General features: G+C 45.5%; 1 protein-coding gene across 2 annotated transcripts in view; it reads right to left on the bottom strand.

The window, feature by feature from the left end:
* The window catches only part of HIBCH (3-hydroxyisobutyryl-CoA hydrolase), a 215,789-nt gene that overhangs the window by 26,720 nt on the left and 169,198 nt on the right, over positions 1–19,871 (bottom strand). For both annotated transcript variants that reach the window (XM_077448677.1, XM_077448678.1), the window contains exon 11: positions 15,327–15,408. In XM_077448677.1, coding sequence (XP_077304803.1) covers positions 15,327–15,408 — 82 coding nt within the window. The remainder of the gene's footprint in view (positions 1–15,326; positions 15,409–19,871) is intronic.

The following is a 19,871-nucleotide window of genomic DNA, read 5'->3' as shown; positions in this document are numbered from 1 at the left end:
CGAGGGGGGTGCAGGTACCTGTACAGTACAGGTATCTGCACCCACTTCCTGGATAGCTCTCTGCGGAAAGGGGCGTAGATTACGCCCCTTTCCGAAAGTCCCCCGCTGCCTGCTGGGAAACACACAGATCCCAGAGGCAGCGGGTCCATCCTCATTGCGCAGCGCGACTCGAAAGGCTCCACTTCCTGATTCCCATACCCAAGATGGCGGCGGCAGCACCCGAGAGACGATCGAGAGATCGGCTTCGGGTGCCGACATCGTGGGCGCGCTGGACAGGTAAGTTTCACTATTTTAAAAGTCAGCAGCTGCAGTATTTGTAGCTGCTGGCTTTCTACAAAAAAAAAAAAACGCGCACTCCCGGCGGACTCCCACTTTAAGGGTGTGCAGTGAGGCCGCATGGTCATGCAGGATGTCTTTTGAGTCATTCACCAGGTGTTCAACTGTAGTCACTCTAGAGCGTATAGTGTCCACATTCATATGGATTAACCTGAGTTCCAGCTGCAGCAAATCAATCTTCCCTGTCAGGGTGGATTTGCAATCTGTAATGGCCTGCATAAAAGCGGTCAAGTTGCTCTGGGGGTTTGGAGTTTTTACCGGAGTTGCGTGGGATAGTGGATTTTCTCCCCTTGGTCATGCCACGCCAGGCACCAGGCTCTACCCCCTCCAGTATCGACAGTGAAACTGCAGGGATAAGGGTAAAAAATAGGACATATGGCAGGAGCTCCCCTACTGTGCTGCTGCTCCAGTCGCCATCTTGGACAAACTCTCCCCAGTCCATCACCTTTACCCTCAGCTTCTTTAGCAAGGCAGTGGTTGTCTTGGAGGTGTGTTTGGGGTCATTATCATGTTGGAATACTGCAGTGCGGCCCAGTCTCCAAAGGGAGGGGATAATGCTCTGCTTCAGTATGTCACAGTACATGTTGGCATTCATGGTTCCCTCAACGAACTGTAGCACCCCAGTGTCGGCAGCACTCATGCAGCCCCAGACCTTGACATTCCCAACACCATGCTTGACTGTAGGCAACACACTTGTCTTTGTACTCCTCACCTGGTTGCCACCACACACGCTTGAAACCATCTGAACCAAATACGTTTATCTTGGTCTCATCAGACCACAGGACATGGTTCCAGTAATCCATGTCCTTAGTCTCCTTGTCTTCAGCAAATTGTTTGTGGGCTTTCTTGTGCATCCTCTTTAGAAGAAGTTTCCTGGGAAAACAGCCATGCAGACCAATTTGATGCAGTGTGTGGCATATGGCCTGAGCACTGACAGGCTGACCCCCCACCCCTTCAACCTCTGCAGCAATGCTGGCAGCACTCATATGTCTATTTCCCAAAGACAACTTTTGGATATGACGCTGAGCACACGCACTGAACTTCTTTGGTTGACCATGGCGAGGCCTGTTCTGAGTGGAGCCTGTTCTGTTAAACCCCTGTATGGTCTCGGCCATCATGCTGCAGCTCAGTTTCAGGGTCTTGCCAATTTCTTATAGCCTAGGCCATCTTTATATAGAGCAACATTTTTTTTTCAGATCCTCAGAGAGTTCTTTGCCATGAGGTGTCATGTTGAACTTCCAGTGACCAGTATGAGAGAGTGAGAGCGATAACACCAAATTTAACACACTTGCTCCTCATTCACACATGAGACCTTTTTACACTAACGAGTCACTTGACACCGGGGAGGAAAAATGGGTAATTGGGCCCAATTTGGACGTTTTTACTCAGGGGTGTACTTACTTTTGTTGCCAGTGGCTTAGACATTAATGGCTGTGTGTTGAATTTTTTTGAAGGGACGGCAAATTTACATTGTTATATAAACTGTACACTCACTACTTTACATTGTAGGAAAGTGTCATTTCTTCAGTGTAGTCACATGAAAATATACACCAAAATATTTCCAAAAATTTGAGGGGTGTACTCACTTTTGTGAATACTGTATCTCCATATACACCTTTATTTGCTTGGGCAAGATAAGGCTTTTGACTCTGACTTGTATATATTCCCGGGCTCTGAAATGTGTTCCTGATTGGTCACTGTTCGCTGAGTTAACAGCTGATTAATTAGCATTAGCCCGCACCTCCGGGATTGTTGTTCTTATATATTGTATATTTTATTTAAGCAATCCTTGATAGAGGTTTCTAATTTACCTTTCCATACTTAGGCATAGGCAGCCTATTTCTCCAGCTTGTATATGCATGCAGCTGCCTCTGGCCACTACTTTAGCACTACTATACAGCTCCATACATTGGTTGGATAGATCATCTTTGGTTTTTAGGAAGAGTAGCGCTGAGTATATGTGTTTGTTTTTATTTCTTATTTTATTATTATTTTATTTCTGCCTATAAATGCCCCTCTAAGTTAGCCTATATGTCCTTACACACATGGAGGTTTAGATGCAGAAAAAAACCCAATCACTTTGCACGTTCAGGAGAGGAGTATCTAGGTGGAGAAAATGTTTGATGCGTCTAAACACTAGGTGCATTTAGTGCTTGACTATTCGCTCATTTCATTGGCCAGAATAAATTATTATTCTGCCCAATGGAGCTAATGAACACACAAACACTTGACGCGCTTCCAAAACACAGCTTTAGGGCCAGTTTACACCATAGAAACGCAGTCCGGATGCGCTCCAGATGCTTTTTTGCATACGCCTTTTTTTATGTGTTACAGTGCATGTTTTTGGTGCGTTTTTGATGCAGTCAAGTGCATTTCACTCCCCTTTTTTCCCTTAACCTTAAATAAGAACATGGGTGTTCCAGTGCGTTTTTGGTGCGTTTGGGTGCGTTCCCTTGAGTTTTTGTTGCTTTTTACAGCGTTCCAGTACAGTCCAGTGCAGGAAAAATGCAGCATGTTCTACTTTTTTTTCTGGAACTAGAACACACTGGAACTGCAAGCACTGGTGTAAACTATGCCATTGAAAACCATATAACCTACTTTCTATGCTTTTTTGATGCAGAAAAAAATGCACTGGACTGCATGTGGTGTGAACTGGCCCTTAGGCACGTTTTTATGTTGCTTGTTTCTCCCCTGGAACAAAGGCATCTAAGGGAGGAAGAAAAAGTTCTGCGTGCACGAGGCCTAAAAGTATTTTTTGTCACCTTCTTCATCTAAAATATAATTTACACCTAACTTTTAAAGGCCTCCAACTGTAAACTGGTGGACTCTTCTGCAATTAAAAGTACTAAAATATTATGAGCCTATTGGTCTTGCAGCAAGTGAAATTCATCGATTAAACAAGCCTGTTAGAGTGTCACAATATCTCCTTATTTTAAATGGCAAACCAAAAAAAAACCTGTTATAGTAATTACTTAAATGAGTCTGTGCTTTACCGGGGTTTCAATGCCTTTTGCATGGAGCAAGGCATAATACCCAGCTCATAAAAAGAGTGATTAGAATGTTTCAGTACGCACATCAGTACAAACATGCCCTTCATAGAGTGCTATATTTAGCTCAACCTCTCTACGGGCTGGAAACACGTACAAGCTGTTTGTTCCACAGACATTGTTAAGGCTGCACTGCCATCTATTAAAACACCCATATGGTACATGAAGACAGTAGAAAAATGAGTTCTCTAAACACTCCTAGCAACAATTTCAATGTACCAGCAGACAAAAAAATATACCCATCTAGTGACATCAGTTAAGTATGTCTATTGCATAAAGTTCACCTCTGCTCAGCTCAATAAAACAGTCAGCAAAGAAATACCTATGAAAACCTTGAACCCTGCCAGCCTTGCACAGTCACATGCCCCGTGATAACAGTACTAGTTTGACAATGTACTACATTACTTTAGAGGAATACAAAGAATTTAGAATTTATCTTAGCACATAAGTAACCTGCCACAAAATAATATACCTTAAAGAGGAGCGCCAGCCTGTACGCAACAAAATTCAAAGTCAGCAACTACAAATACTGTAGCTGCTAACTTTTAATATAAGGACACTTACCTGTCCAGGGCTCCCGCAATGTCGGCACCCGAAGACAATTCGTCCATTGGTTTTGGATGCAGGCAACTAAGGGAAACCGGCAGTGAAGCCTTCAGGTGCTTGCTGAGTGGTCCCGTCCTCTTCTGGGACACACACAGTTCCCAGAAGGCAGCGGGGGGGGGGAGGGTCCAAATCACTCATAGAAATGATGTACCTCGCCCCAGCGAAAAAGAAAAAGATAGCTATGCATTAATTGAATAGATGACATCTTAGAAGTGGGTGGAACTCCGCTTTAATAGTCTGTACTTCTAAATACATCTTGTAAACAACAACTATAAAGAACACAACCTGCCTGCTATATTTAAAGATATGGCTCATCATCTATATTAAGTATTTGTTTATTTTACCCCCCAGCATAAAACAATAACTTTTTTTGGACAAATGCAAAATTTAACCAGTCTGTTTGTCAACATGCAATTAACACTCCAGCATGAGTAAATTCTGAAATGTACTTTACATTAACAATAACATAAAATGCTCTTAGGAAATGTCAGCTGAAAAGTTCTTTACACCTCTTCTCTCCCCAGTGCAAAATACATTAGAATGAATTAAAACTGAGCAGCATGCTACCGTTTAAAGCTAGTCTGGAGTGTGGTTCAAAACTTTAACAAAGCAATAGATTATCAAAGCCAGAGCTGCATTGTACTAAGGAAGGCAGGGCAGCTCCAAGTGACTAGCTAATTGGTGGGTTCACAAGCCGGTTGATTGTTCAAATCATAATCACAAGCAAATGGAAAGGTGGTTTCCTTAGAATGCACATTTACAGGGTGTTCATTGTCCATAGTTCCATGAATACTCATGAATGCTAGTATTTGTCTATGCACTTGTGTAAAATGGAATTTAGCAATGTTCATATGTATGCTGCATTGATTCAGATACCTCATTATTGGGCTGCTCTTTGTAGATAGGAAGTCTATTTTTAATTTTTTTTTTGAGGGGGTAGCATGAAAATTGTCTATGTTCCTGCCCCTTTTTATTTTTGCATTGCTTTTTAAGAAAACCTGTCTGTTCTTTATATATTTACAACTACAAGCACTGTCTAAAAACATTATTGGAAAGCATGGGAGAATGGGGAATAGGTAAAATAGGACTTTATATGAAACATAACACTTGGGTAGATTGAATCACTCAAAGATAGTAATTAAAACATTTATTAATAACACAATTGAGCATAGTGCAATTCATAACACGATTGGTAGAAAAATAGATGATACAGAATAAAGATAAACATGATTATTGCATCATATAGTAAAATAGTAGACATTATTGCACATGGTAAATGGTAAATCAGCAGTATGCTCAAAAATGTGTAAAAACATGATAGGTAATGTAAATAATTGATTGATGGTTCAAACAAACCAAACCCATGGTTTTCACATGATTGCTGTGGCATAGCATCAAATATAAAGCTTGATGCGTGTTGTGGGTTGTCTCCACTCACCAGGAGCAGCTATACATAAGGGGTACCTATAATGGGTTGTAAATTAAATTAATAATCAGTGGTTACATTGGTGTATCAATTACAGTGGTAATTGATTAAAAAATAGGGAGAGAGGGAACAACAAACTATGGTCCTAGCACTCTTCAATATGGGTATAATTTACAAGTATGTAAATCATGATGATAATCATGAGAGGTGCTGGGGGTGAAGAAACATAACCCCCTGGGAGCTGGAGTGATGGCAATGCAATGACAGGAGGGCCAAAAAAGTACTTCTAGTAACAATGAATTATTGGTAGGTGACTCAAGTGAATGGCGAGGGCCCCTAGGGGCTGCTGCAACAATAGAGATTAGCATGGGATTAGTGACCATAGGGAGAATAAAGATAGGCATAAGGTGAGAACAGAATAAGGAAAAATAGAGCCATGGGGTAGAGAAAGTGAAGTGAGTCACAAGGGGCACCCAAAAGTAGGTGAAAAGGGTGAACAGTGTGAACAAAAATAACTAACCAAACATATCAAACCACCATACGGCCAATGAAGGAAGCCATGGCAATGAAATTACCTGAAGCTTCTAGTGAAGCGTGTGGTCAGGAAGTGATTTGTGCCACAATGGATGTGGAAGAGCAGAGTGGGTAAACTGCAGTGATATGGTGGTGAAAAATGGCCCGCCCGCCAAACAGAGCCACACCAACATCACGCAGGTGTGCTGGGAGAGAGGAGCGACCACATCCGAGCGACTATTGCTCTTAAATAGGAGCCCAACCTCCCCCATGCTGCATGGCGATGGGGAGTTATGTTTCTTCACCCCCCCCCCCCCCCCCCCCAGCGCCTCTCATCATTATCATCATGATCTACATCCTTGTAAATTATTCCCATAGGTAAGAGAGCTAGGACCATAGTTTGTTGTTCCCTCTCTCCCTATTTTTTTTATAAATTACCACTGATTATTAATTTAATTTACAACCCATTATAGGTACCCCTTATGTATAGCTGCTCCTGATGAGTGGAGACAACCCAGGAATAGCGTTGAGCTTTATATTTGATGCTATGCCACAGTAATCATGTGAATACCATGGGTTTGATTTGTTTGAATCATCAATCAGTTATTTACATTACCCATCATGTTTTTACACATTTTTGAGCATACTGCTGATTTACCATGTGCAATAATGTCTACTATTTTACTATATGATGCATTAATCATGTTTATCTTTATTCTGTATCATCTATTTTTCTACCAATCATGTTATCTATTGCACTATATGCTCAATTGTGTTATTAATAAATGTTTTAATTACTATCTTTTAGTGATTCAATCTACCAAAGTGTTGTGTTACATATAAAGTCCCATTTTCCATATTCCCCCTTCTCCCCTCCTTTACAAACCATTAGGGATGGAGATCTGTGTACTGTATAGTCATGGTCTCATATAAAGTCCCAACTTCTCATCTTTCCTTTATAAAAACATTATTGGTCAACAAAAGATAGAACCGGCAACTCCAAAGTCCATATGAAGATCTTTATTGCTACATCATAGATCCCCCTGGTGATCAATGCTATATGCCAAAATACATTATCTCTTTTTAACTATCATGTAGCAATAAAGATCTTCATATGGACTTTGGCGTTGCCAGCTCTATTTTTTGTTGACTTCTACATGTAGCAACCAGAGGCCATTTGAGCCAGAGCGCGCTCAACTTTGTATTTCATTTCTGACTTTCCTTGCTCAGAGCGCTGCACCTGTGCCTGCTTTTCCTAAAAATATTATTACCTTTGTTAGCCAGTAAAAGTATCACTTTAAGCTCCACCTATCTGTCAATTTCTTGTCTAATAAGTGACTAATTCATATTAGTTAATGATATGAAAAAATAATCCGATATACATAAAAGGCACATTCAACCCTAAACCAGAAAAAACTTCATCTAAAGCACACATAGAAAATTCATGCTAAAACATTCAATACATGCACCACAGCACATTATAACGTGTCAATAAAAAATAATATTAACCACTTCAGCCCCGGAAGATTTTACTCCCTTCCTGACCACAGCACTTTTTACAATTTGGCACTGCGTCGCTTTAACTGACAATTGTGCAGTCATGCAATGCTGTACCCAAATGGAATTTGCCTTTCTTTTCCCACAAATAGAGCTTTCTTTTGGCGGTATTTGATCACCTCTGCGGTTTTTATTTTTTGTGCTACAAAACAAGAAAAGAGCTACAATTTTGAAAAAAAAGAAATATTTTTTACACATTTTGCTATTATAAATATCCCCAAAAATGTTTTTTTTTTTTTAAATGTCTTCATCAGTTTAGGCCAATATATGTTCTTCTACATATTTCTGCAAAAAAAAAAAAAAAAGAGAGATGGGCAGCAGACAGCCTACAATCACAACATGAAATTTGATTTTTTTCAATTAAGCTTGCATTTGGACTGTAAACAATAATAAAATACTGAATGTACAGTAAGCCCCTTTTAAACAGGAGGATTTAACAAAGCCTCATTGTTAGATTTTACAGTTATGGCCTTATGTATTGTATTTCTCTACCTTTTCTCAAAGGATCCTAATTCAAATAGGAGCTGACACAAATAAATTACATCTGCCAATAATTATGTTAGCTTGGACAAAATTATTAGCAATCTTTTGAAATGAAAATGCATTATTGGATTTTAGTGATCTTTCAAGCAGGTTATTTACTTTGGCAAAGTTTGTTTTAGTTATAGATAAACTGGGAAAGTGTTAAGCTTGCCCATACATGGATCGAAATTTTGCCATGTATGGGCAGTCTGGTTGTGCAAAAGTACAACCAACTGTTGGGTTTTTCCTGATTGATCAGTGCCCCTGGCTATAGCTGGCAGCACTGATCAGTGTATTCTGACAGCAGGGAAGTCTCTCCACTGTCAGAATACAATAATGCCTGGTTCACTATTCAGGTTGCAGTTTGCATATTCCAGGTGTATTTTGTGTTTTTCAATACACATTTTTAATCCATTGAAGTCTATGGGACCACTAACCAGAAAAAAGTCCCTGGCCCTTTCCATAAAAGGCATAGATGCGAACATGACCCATAGGAAACCATGTTAAATGGACTGTAGTACGTTTCTACAAAACTGAAAACACAATAAAAAATGTATAGGTGTGAACCAGGCCTAACTCAGAGGGAAGGATTCCCCATCCAGATTGAGTGTGTGGATGGGGGAATCCATCCATTTTTTTGTTTAACCCACTGGTTGAACAAAAAAAAAAGAATAATGTTTGGACTGCTCTAGACATTAGTCAAGCTTGTATTGCTGCTAATACCTCATGGGGAGATTCACCCCTCTACTTGTACTGTTGGCTATTGTCATCAAAACAGAATGTGAAGGAAAGTCCAATATTGTAAAGTTTTTCCCACAACAAGTGAAAACTTTTTTAATAGGGACAACTGTCTAAGAGGGAAATTCCTCTCACTTTGGGAAATTTCCACTAACTTCCTGTTGCATTTCTGAGACAGGAAGTGAAATGTCCCCAGTGGTACAAAGACAGGAAAAAAATAACCTGCCAGTGGTTTTACCCTTTTACTGATGCCTCGTGTGTATTACAACACAGTAATAGCAAAAAGTAAACAAACTCACTGCTGTTTGTCTACATTCTTGATGTGATTCAAGCCATGTGCCCTAGGTTTATTTGTCTCTCCTGTGTGCCCAGGTCATACATGGCAGGTGTCAGGATGGAGAGTGAAACATACATTCGACAATCTTCTATGGGCAGTATAAACATGGAAGTGCCAATTGTAAATACTTTCCGGTTCAAGCTTTTAAACCCCAGCCTCTCAAGCTGGAAGATGATGATCAAGCAGAGTCAATATGAGCACAGCTCCAGTAAAATAAGAGCTTTTTGGCAAGTCATGGAAGCTCTATGTTTACAGTAGAAAATAATATGCTTTTAAAGAAAATAACACCATCTTTACTATTAAACATGGTGTAGATGCCATAATGTTATGGAGTTGCTGTGCGGCCCCTGACACTGAATGCCTCTAATATATGCATGCACTAAGAAATCCGATTATCAAGACAATCTAGAATGAAAAACAGCGTCTATTGTTAAAAAGGTCAGTCAAATCACAGGTCATAAATCGTTTAGCAGGATACAGACCTAAAATAAACATACAAGGAAACCCAAGAATGGGTAAAAAGCAATACTGAACTGTTCTGAAGTGTTAAAAACAAATATTGGACAGGCCTGATCTGAATCAAGTACAGCATTTTCACTGGGAAAAGTAAAACATCAAACTTAAAGCTGGCGTTTAGTCTGCTTATAGTTTGTCTTCCCTGGTTCCTCCTTTCCCCCTCATTAACTAGTTAATGAAATTATTCAATAAAGCATTTCTTTATTCATTACATGCCTTACTTTAAAATCAGTGACATCATCATAAGGCCTTTGTGCTTCTCTAAGCAATGCAGGTGTTGTGTTGAATACTGTCCCCCGTTGGATAGTGTCCGCCCTGTACTGCGCTTGAGCAGTACAGAAGACAAGGACACGCCAAAAGTCTCCGAAGATGAACGGACAGAGTTAGAATAAAAGCAATAAAATGCAAGTGGACAGAATTAGAATAAAAGATTGCAGAGCAAAGCGAGGGGCCCTGTACCTAAGAGCTACCGTATGTCCACTTGGATGGTAGGGCTTGAACCTGGACTCAGTGCGCAGGCGCCGTTCATCTTCGGAGACCTTCGGAGTCTCCTTGTCCTCTGTACTGCGCAAGTGCTGCGCCTGCGCAGTACGGGGCGGACACTATCCGATAGGGGGACAGTTTTTGGCAGAACACAGGCAGATCATAGCTGGTGGGAGGGGCCAGAAGAGTGCTGTACACAGCTCCCTAAAACAGGGAGCCTCAATGATTAAAAAAAATCCAAATCCCAATGCATGAAAGGGGTGGGCTGAGGACTGTAAGTCTATGCAGAAAAGGGCATCCTCCAGCCAGAAAATGAAGAGGGCTATATCTGATTTCTGCAAATTTTAATGTACACTGTGAAAAGCTCACAGTGTGCAATGTAATCACAGCAAGAAATTTCAGTACAGAAGAGGAGACTTTCCAACTATGCAAGACAAAAGTTAAAGCTAAATTTCAGATTCAATACAACTGAGGCAATTTGGTCAAGAAGAGTGGGACAAACTGTCAGGTGAGAGGTGTAGAGGTCTCACTACAGCCTACAGGAAGTGATTGATTGCCATTATTGTCACAGAAGAGTATGCTATAAAATATTGGGATAAGAGTTCCAAAAATGATGTCCATGTCATTTCCATTTTAACCACTTGACCTCCAAAAGATTAACCCCCTTTATGAATGGGCCATTTTTTGTGATACCCCATTGCATTATTTTAACTGATCATTGCGAGGTCATGCAACACTGTAGCCAAATAAAATGTATGTAATTTTTTCCCACAAATAGAACTTTCTTTTGGTGGTATTATGACAATGACAATATTTTTTACATTCTACTATAAAACATATGCAATAAAAAAATGTAACAATCAAATATCTTCATAAATTTAAGCCAATATGTATTCTGCTACATATTTTTGGCACAAAAAATTGAAATAAGAGCATATTGATTAATTTACACGAATGGTAAAAGGTCTACAAACTATGGGATACAGCAGGGCTCGACAAACCCCAGGCGCCAGGTCGCCAATGAGACCAGAAATCGCAACCTGGCGCCTAAGCTGCCACCAGCCCACTCACTATTGATGCCCCAGACATGCAGCAGCATTAACACTGACTGCCGTCCTCCTCCCTCCTCCACACTCAGCAACGCCGCGCTATGTGTGTGAAACTGACAAGCAATGGAGAGAGGAGGATCTGTCAGATTTCAGCTTGATGTCGGTGTGGGCGGGCCCGGCCGGGGTGGGCGGAACCCGGCCACGGTGGGCGGGACCCGGCAGCTATCAAACACCAGCCAATGGAATCTGGGCGGGCCGCTACGTGTATGTGGCCCGCCCCTTTTCTTAAGCAGCCCAATCGTTGGCCAGTGTTTGATAGCTGCTGAGTCCCGCCCACCCCAGGCCGGGTCCCGCCCACCCCGACATCAAGCTCAAATCTGACATATCCGCCTCTCTGATACTTGTCAGTTTCACACCCCGGCTGGGTACCACCCATTTCGACATTAAGCTCAATTCTGGCAGCTCCTCTGTTACATTTCAGTAACAGAGTTCTCCGTGTGAAATCTGCCAGTGCCACCTGCCAGCGCCAATCAGTGCCACCTACCAGTGCCAACCAGTGCCACCTGCCAGTGCCAATCAGTGCCACCTGCCACTACCAATCAGTGCCACCTGCCAGTGCCAACCAGTGTCACTGCCAATCAGTGCCACCTGCCACTACCAATCAGTGCCACCTGCCAGTGCCACGCCAATCAGTGCCAACTAGTGCCACCGCCAACCAGTGCCACCTGCCAACACCAACCAGTGCCACCACGAATCAGTGCCATCTGCCAGTGACAACTAGTGCCACCGCCAACCAGGGCCACCTGCCATCACCAACCAGGGCCACCTGCCACTTCCAAACCAGTGCCACCTGCCAATCAGTGCCACCGCCAGTGCCACCTGCCAGTGCCAATAGTGCCACCTGCCAGTTTCAAACCAGTGTCACTTGCCAGTTCCAAACCAGTGTCACCTGCCAATGCCAACCAGTGTCACCTGCCGGTGCCATCTGGCAGTTCCACGTGCCTGCCAGTGGCAACCAGTGCCACCTGCCAGTGCCAGCCAGTTCCATCTGTTGCCAGCCTTACTCTTTCTGGTCAGCCCATAACCCTGATGTAACAGCGTTTCAATGGAGTTATTGACTGGGTGCTCCATTGTGAGTTACTGCATGCGCAGTACGGGGCAGCAGAAGCTTCGGAAAATCTCCAAAGATGAATAGCGCCTGCGCCATGAGTGGAGGTGGTAGCCCCACCATCCAAGCGGACATAGGGTTCGTAAAATTATAGGGCCCCTCGCGGGCGAGCTTCGCTCGCCACGCTTCGGGCTCGGCCTCGCTGCGCTCGGCTCTTTTATATTCCTACTCTATGTCCACTTGGATGGTGGGGCTAGAACCTGGACTCATGGCGCAGGCGTCGTTCATCCTCGGCTATTTTCGGAATCTGTGTGTGCTGTGTACTGCGCATGCGCAGTACACAGCGGACACTATCCAATGGGGGACTGTATGTGATAGGACACCAGCAAATGTAGATCGGCTTTTGCTGTGAATAATCACAGCAGAAGCTGCCTGCCTGTGGTACGTGCACCCACTCCAGGGCGGATGTGCGGGATCGCGAATATATTCGTGATCTGTCGCACAGCTGCCGCTCTGCTGCAGTAAAACTGCTATAGAGCGGTCAGAAAGTGATTAAAGTCATAAAGCAAAATGTCTGCTGTATAATGTATGGAAAATGGTGGATGTAATAAACTTGTGTCTGTTCAACTTATTTCATAGCAAATTGGGATTTTAGTTTGGTTAAGAGCCCATTCACACAGGGGCAACACGACTTGTAGGCGACTTGAGTCAGGCAACTTGGACACGACTTGAGTTAAGATCACAGCCCGACTTCAAAACGACTTGTGATGACTTCAAGCCCGACTTGGGACGACTTACAAGTCGCCCCAGGCCAGGCGACTTTTGCCGAGGCCAAGCAGAGAATGAGCTCAAGGGGGAACTCCACGGCAAATTTCTGAAAAAAATTTGGCGTGGGTTCCCCCTCCGAGAGCATACCAGGCCCTTAGGTCTGGTATGGATTCCAAGGGGAACCCCCTACGCCGAAAAAACGGCGTGGGGGTCCCCCCCAGATCCACACCAGACCCTTATCCGAGCACGCTACCCGGCCGGCCAGGAAAGGGGGTGGGGACGAGCGGGCGGCCCCCCCCTCCTGAGCCGTACCAGGCCGCGTGCCCTCAACATGGGGGGGTGCCTTGGGGGAGGGGGGCGTGCGGCCCCCCCACCCCAAAGCACCTTGTCCCCATGTCGATGAGGACAAGGGCCTCTTCCCGACAACCCTGGCCGTTGGTTGTCGGGGTCTGCGGGCGGGGGGCTTATCGGAATCCGGGAGCCCCCTTTAATAAGGGGGCCCCCGGATACCGGCCCCCCACCCTATGTGAATGAGTATGGGGTACAATGTACCCCTACCCATTCACCTGTGGAAAAAAAGTACCAAAAAAAAACACAACACAGGGAAAAAATATTTTATTGCACAGCTCCGGGGGTCTTCTCGCCGGACTCCTCCGCTATCTTCTTGTAGCTCTTTTACTAGCGGAGGAGTCCGGCTTTCTTCCTCCCCGCCGCCGGCCTCTTCTCCCGACTTCGGGGGTCTTGTCCCCCTCTTCGGTTCTTCTGCCGGGCCACCGCGCCTTCTTATAGCTCTTTTACAGGCGGTGGCCCGGTCTTCTGTCGTCGCCGCCGCCGCCGCCGTCGCCGCCTTCCGTTCTTCTTCTTCTTCTTCTCCAGGAGATGTTGACACGACGCTCTCTCCGGCCGGAATGCCAGAGCCGCCCTGCGCTGCCACTTATATAGGGACAATGGGGCGGTGTCACATGGGTTGATGTCACATGGGTTGGTCACATGGGTTGATGTCACATGGTGACCCCACCCCCTTACCATGTGACATCAACCCATGTGACCAACCCATGTGACATCAACCCATGTGACACCGCCCCATTGTCCCTATATAAGTGGCAGCGCAGGGCGGCTCTGGCATTCCGGCCGGAGAGAGCGTCGTGTCAACATCTCCTGGAGAAGAAGAAGAAGAAGAACGGAAGGCGGCGGCGGCGGCGGCAGAAGACCGGGCCACCGCCTGTAAAAGAGCTATAAGAAGGCGCGGTGGCCCGGCAGAAGAACCGAAGAGGGGGACAAGACCCCTGAAGTCGGGAGAAGAGGCCGGCGGCGGGGAGGAAGAAAGCCGGACTCCTCCGCTAGTAAAAGAGCTACAAGAAGATAGCGGAGGAGTCCGGCGAGAAGACCCCCGAAGACGGAAGACCCCCGGAGCTGTGCAATAAAATATTTTTTCCCTGTGTTGTGTTTTTTTTTGGTACTTTTTTTCCACAGGTGAATGGGTAGGGGTACATTGTACCCCATACTCATTCACATAGGGTGGGGGGCCGGTATCCGGGGGCCCCCTTATTAAAGGGGGCTCCCGGATTCCGATAAGCCCCCCGCCCGCAGACCCCGACAACCAACGGCCAGGGTTGTCGGGAAGAGGCCCTTGTCCTCATCGACATGGGGACAAGGTGCTTTGGGGTGGGGGGGCCGCACGCCCCCCCTCCCCCAAGGCACCCCCCCATGTTGAGGGCACGCGGCCTGGTACGGCTCAGGAGGGGGGGGGCCGCCCGCTCGTCCCCACCCCCTTTCCTGGCCGGCCCGGTAGCGTGCTCGGATAAGGGTCTGGTGTGGATCTGGGGAAGACCCCCACGCCGTTTTTTCGGCGTAGGGGGTTCCCCTTGGAATCCATACCAGACCTAAGGGCCTGGTATGCTCTCGGAGGGGGAACCCACGCCAAATTTTTTTCAGAAATTTGCCGTGGAGTTCCCCCTTGAGAGCTGATAATTCTGTCAAAGTCGCCTCCGTATAAACGGAGATCCGACTTGGAGGCGATCTCCATTGAAATCAATGGGTACCGGTCGCCTACAAGTCGGATAGAAGTAGTACAGGAACCTTTTCTGAAGTCGGAGCGACTTCAGTAGTGTGCATTAAGACGGCTCTCATTCACTTACATTGCTTTTTAAATGTTGTCCGACCTGAGGCGACCTGAGGCGACTAGGGGCGACCTGAAGTCGGATCAGGAGTTGCCCCTGTGTGAATGGGCTCTAAGGGTGTAGGAGTACTACAAGTTTTGGCCACAATTGTACAATAAATTTACAAAATAAAAGAAAGCAAACACTTCAAAGAGATTTACCTGCAACTGTCGTTGAGCAAAAGATGAACCATCTTTCTTCAAATTTTCAAATATTTCTTCAACACTGTTTGCTGTAAACAGACTAAGTAAAATACATTTAATTAGAAAGTTATTTTACTAGGAGATATTTTCAGTAGAAGTAAGGGCATACACAGCCAAATGTTTTATTTCATTTTGGAAAGTCCATGTCTTCCTGTCCTGGTGACAACCATACCACCACACATGGATAGAAAGTAAAGGAAAGCCTTCTCAAAGGGATTACAAACAGAAATAAAAGCTGTCAGAAATTGTAACCCTTCCCAATATTACTCAATATTTAAAAAAATATCTGGATGAAAAATTTAAGAAAGCAAAGGAACATTTTTAACATTTCATACAGTATTTTTTTTTTTTTTAACAAAGATTTTTATTTATGTTTCAAACAAAAGAAAAACAGAAAACAGACATGCATCAGCAGGGTACATACATATTTTGAGTAGGCAGATAATCAAATTGTATCACATAGAAAGCACAGACAGTTCTTAACAGTGTGTAGAGTCACTAATCATTGCAGCATAGAATGCAACACCTCCCCGAGACCTCCCCCCACTACACAAAAAACCACAGAAATTACAAAAAACGGGAAACCCCCCCCCCCCCCACCCCCCACTCCCCCTAGCCTAAGCAATGGTCAAATGCTTCGCCTCAACCCACGCCGCCCAAATCTTTCCAAATTTCCCAGGGCAGTTCCTGCCCAGATATGTGAGTTTGTAGAGCGGCAAAGCCGCGTTCACCAGGGACTGCCACAGTTGTTTAGTAGGAGGGAGAGGTTGATTCCATTGCAGTAGTATTGCTTTCCTCGCATAGAGTGTAGTGTAAAAAATAAACAGTTTCTTCCCCCAGGAGATATCCAAAAAATCACAGATACCCAGCAGGAGAGGTAGCGGGCTAAGTGGAATCGTAAGCTCCCCCACAGCATTAATGTCGGCCAGGACCCCCCTCCAAAATCCCACTACCCCAGGGCAGGACCACACCATGTGAAAAAAGTCAGCATCATCTTCGTTGCATCTGGGGCAGGTAGTCAATCGGTCAGGGTAAATCCTTGCCAGGCGTGCCGGTGAAAAATATACCCGGTGGAGGAACTTCAATTGTATAAACCTATCCCTTGCAGAAATCGCCAGGGTCAGGTATTGCTGTAAACCCTCCTCCCAGTCCTCCTCAGTAAGCTCCGGAATGTCACCTTGCCAGAGCTCAAACAAATGGGAGATCCTAGTCTCGTCCAATACGGTCAGCGCGGCATACATCGTGGACAGTGTGCGCGTCCCTCCCCCGCAGGACCAAGCGCCTCCTCCACCGCCGACACCCCCAGAGTCACTCTAGATGGGAATTGAGATCGGAAGGCGTGTCGCAACTGCAGAAATCTGAAAAACATATGGTTCGGGAGGTCCCTGGCCTGTTTAATAGCATCGAAGGAGAGTAGCTGCCCCTGAGACACTATGTCCCCTAGTGTTGTAACTCCATGCCTGGCCCAAACAATCGGATCAGGGATGGATTGAAAATGGGGCAAGCGGGGGTTCCCCCAGAGGGGAGTCCCCGGGGCCCACACCCCTGCGCCCACCAACCTTTTGTTCACCAGATCCCATATTTTAAGAGTCGTACGCATCGGAAGAGTTATCCCAGGGTTAGATCGGGGTCCCCTATAGATCAGGTTCCTGAAATCCGCATAAGAGCCCAACAACGCCGCCTCCAACGAGGACGCAGGGTTGACTGGGCCCTCGGAGAGCCACCACCTGACAGTCACTAGGACTGCCGCCCAGTAATATTTCAGAAAACAGGGCAGTGCCAGACCGCCACGCACAAGGGGCCGTTGGAGGGTTGTTTTAGCTATTCTAGGGTGCCTACCATTCCAAACGAAGGACGAGACAATGCCATCTAGTTTCTTAAAGAATCTAAGCGGGATGTGGACTGGGGTCTGACGGAAGAGATAGGTAAACCGAGGAAGAACCGACATTTTAATTAAATTGACCCGTCCCACTGGTGAAAGCGGCAAGGACCTCCACCCAATACACCTCTGGGTCAACTGGGTGACCACCGGACTCAGGTTAAGGGTAATAAATTGTTTCAAGTCTCTGTGTATTTCCACTCCCAGATATTTAAATTGAGAAACCCTCTGCAGTTGCCCATCCACCCGGGAACCACCCGCACCATCATGTAGTGGGAATAAAATTGATTTCGCCCAGTTTATGCGTATACCCGAGAACTGTCCAAACCGGTCGATATGCGACAATGCCGCCTGTAGGGAGGCTCCGTCGTCCTTGAGATACAACAAGGTATCATCAGCGTATAACGAAACTTTTTCCTGCAAAGGACCCCGGGCAATACCCCGAACCTCAGGAGAGGAGCGGAGGAGAGCCGCCATAGGTTCAATTGCCAGTGCAAAAAGCCCTGGGGACAGGGGGCACCCCTGCCTGGTTCCCCTGTGGAGGGGAAAGAGCGGGGAGAGGACCGCACCCGTACGCACTCTGGCCGTGGGAGCTCTGTACACCGCCCTGACCCACGAGATAAAGGCTGGACCGAATCCAAATCTACGAAGGACTGCCCACAAATAGTCCCACTCCACGGAGTCAAAGGCCTTCTCCGCGTCCAGGGAGGCCACAACCTCCTCCCCGCCTTCTGCATCCCCCGAGGCCAAGACAGTAAAAAGCCTGCGAATATTAATATCCGTCCCCTTCCCTGGCATAAAGCCAGACTGATCCTCATGGATCAAGGTAAGTATAACCTCATTCAGTCGCCTGGCAAGGATTTTGGTCAGCACCTTCGCGTCCGAGTTGAGCAGGGAGATGGGTCGGTATGACGAGCACAGCTGGGGGTCCTTCCCAGGTTTAGGGATCACCACTATGATGGCTTGTGCCATAGATGGAGGAAGATCTCCCTCCCGGAGGGACGCGGTAAGCATATCATGCATTCTAACTGACACCTCCTCCAGGTAGTGCTTATAAAATTCCGGGGGTATCCCATCCTCTCCAGGGGTCTTCCCCGGCTGCATGGACCCCAGTGCAAGTCGGACTTCATACAGTATTTTAGTAGTGTTTTATTTACCTTGGAGAAATAACTAAAATTTATATAATCTTTAGGCCAGTTGCATATTAAATTGTTATGTGAATATTAACAACTATGGCATAGACAATACTAAACACAAATGTGAAGTCTGGGAAAGTGCACAACAGAACATATTGATGTACAAGAATTGTTAAATCACGTTGTGTGATCATGTCCTGATGCACAGTATCTCACAAAAGTGAGCACACCCCTCGCATTTTTGTAAATCATTTATTATATCTTTTCATGTGACACTGAAAAAATTACACTTTGCTACAATGTAGCGAGTGTACAGCTTGTATAATAGTATACATTTGCTGTCCCCTCAAAATAACTCAACACAGCCATTAATGTCTAAACCGCTGGCAACAAAAGTGAGTACACACCCCTAAGTGAAAATGTCCAACTTGGACCCAGAGTGTCAATATTTTGTGTGACCACCATTATTTTCCAGCACTGTCTTAACCTTCTTGGGCATGGAGTTCACCAAAGCTTCACAGGTTGTCACTGGAGTCCTCTTCCACTCCTCCATGACGACATCACGGAGCTGGTGGATCTTAGAGACCTTACGCTCCTCCACCTTCCGTTTGAGAGTGCCCCACAGATGCTTAATAGGGTTTAGGTCTGGAGGCATGCTTGGCCAGTCCATCACCTTTACACTCAGCTTCTTTAGCAAGGCAGTGGTCATCTTGGAGGTGTGTTTGGGGTTGTTATCATGTTTGAATATCAATCTATGAAGGGAGGGGATCATGCTCTGCTTCAGTATGTCACAGTACATGTTGGCATTCATGGTTTCCTCAATGAACTGTAGCTCCCCAGTGCTGGCAGCACTCATGCAGCCCCAGACCATGACACTCCCACCACCATGCTTGATTGCAGGCAAGACACACTTGCCTTTGTACTCCTCACCTGGTTGCCGCCACACACTCTTGACACCATCTGAACCAAATAAGTTTATCTTGGTCTTATCAGACCATAGGACATGGTTCCAGTAATCCATGTCCTTAGTCTGCTTGTCTTCAGCAAACTGTTTGTGGGCTTTCTCGTGCATCATTTTTAGAAGAGGCTTCCTTCTGCGATGACAACCATGCAGACCATTTTGATGCAGTGTGTGGCGTATGCTCTGAGCACTGACAGGCTGACCCCCTACCCCTTTCCCAAAGACAACCTCTGGATATGACGTTCAGCATGTGCACTCAGCTTCTTTGGTTGACCATGGAAAGGCCTGTGCTGAGTGGAACCTGTCCTGTTAAACTGCTCTATGGTCTTGACCACCATGCTGCAACTAAGTTTCAGGGTCTTGGCAATCTTCTTATATCCTGGGCCAGTGATGGCAAACCTTGGCACCCCAGATGTTTTGGAACTACATTTCCCATAATGCTCATGCACTCTGCAGTGTAGTTGAGGATCATGGGAAATGTAGTTCCAAAACATCTGGAGTGCCAAGGTTCGCAATCTTTGGCCTAA

The sequence above is a fragment of the Lithobates pipiens genome, unplaced genomic scaffold (assembly GCF_037356315.1).
Source record: "Lithobates pipiens isolate NorthernLeopardFrog02 unplaced genomic scaffold, aLitPip1_a1.2 Scaffold_22, whole genome shotgun sequence".
Classification (NCBI taxonomy): domain Eukaryota; kingdom Metazoa; phylum Chordata; class Amphibia; order Anura; family Ranidae; genus Lithobates; species Lithobates pipiens.
Note: the sequence above shows the minus strand (reverse complement) of the source record. Positions and strands in the feature narration are given on the sequence as shown.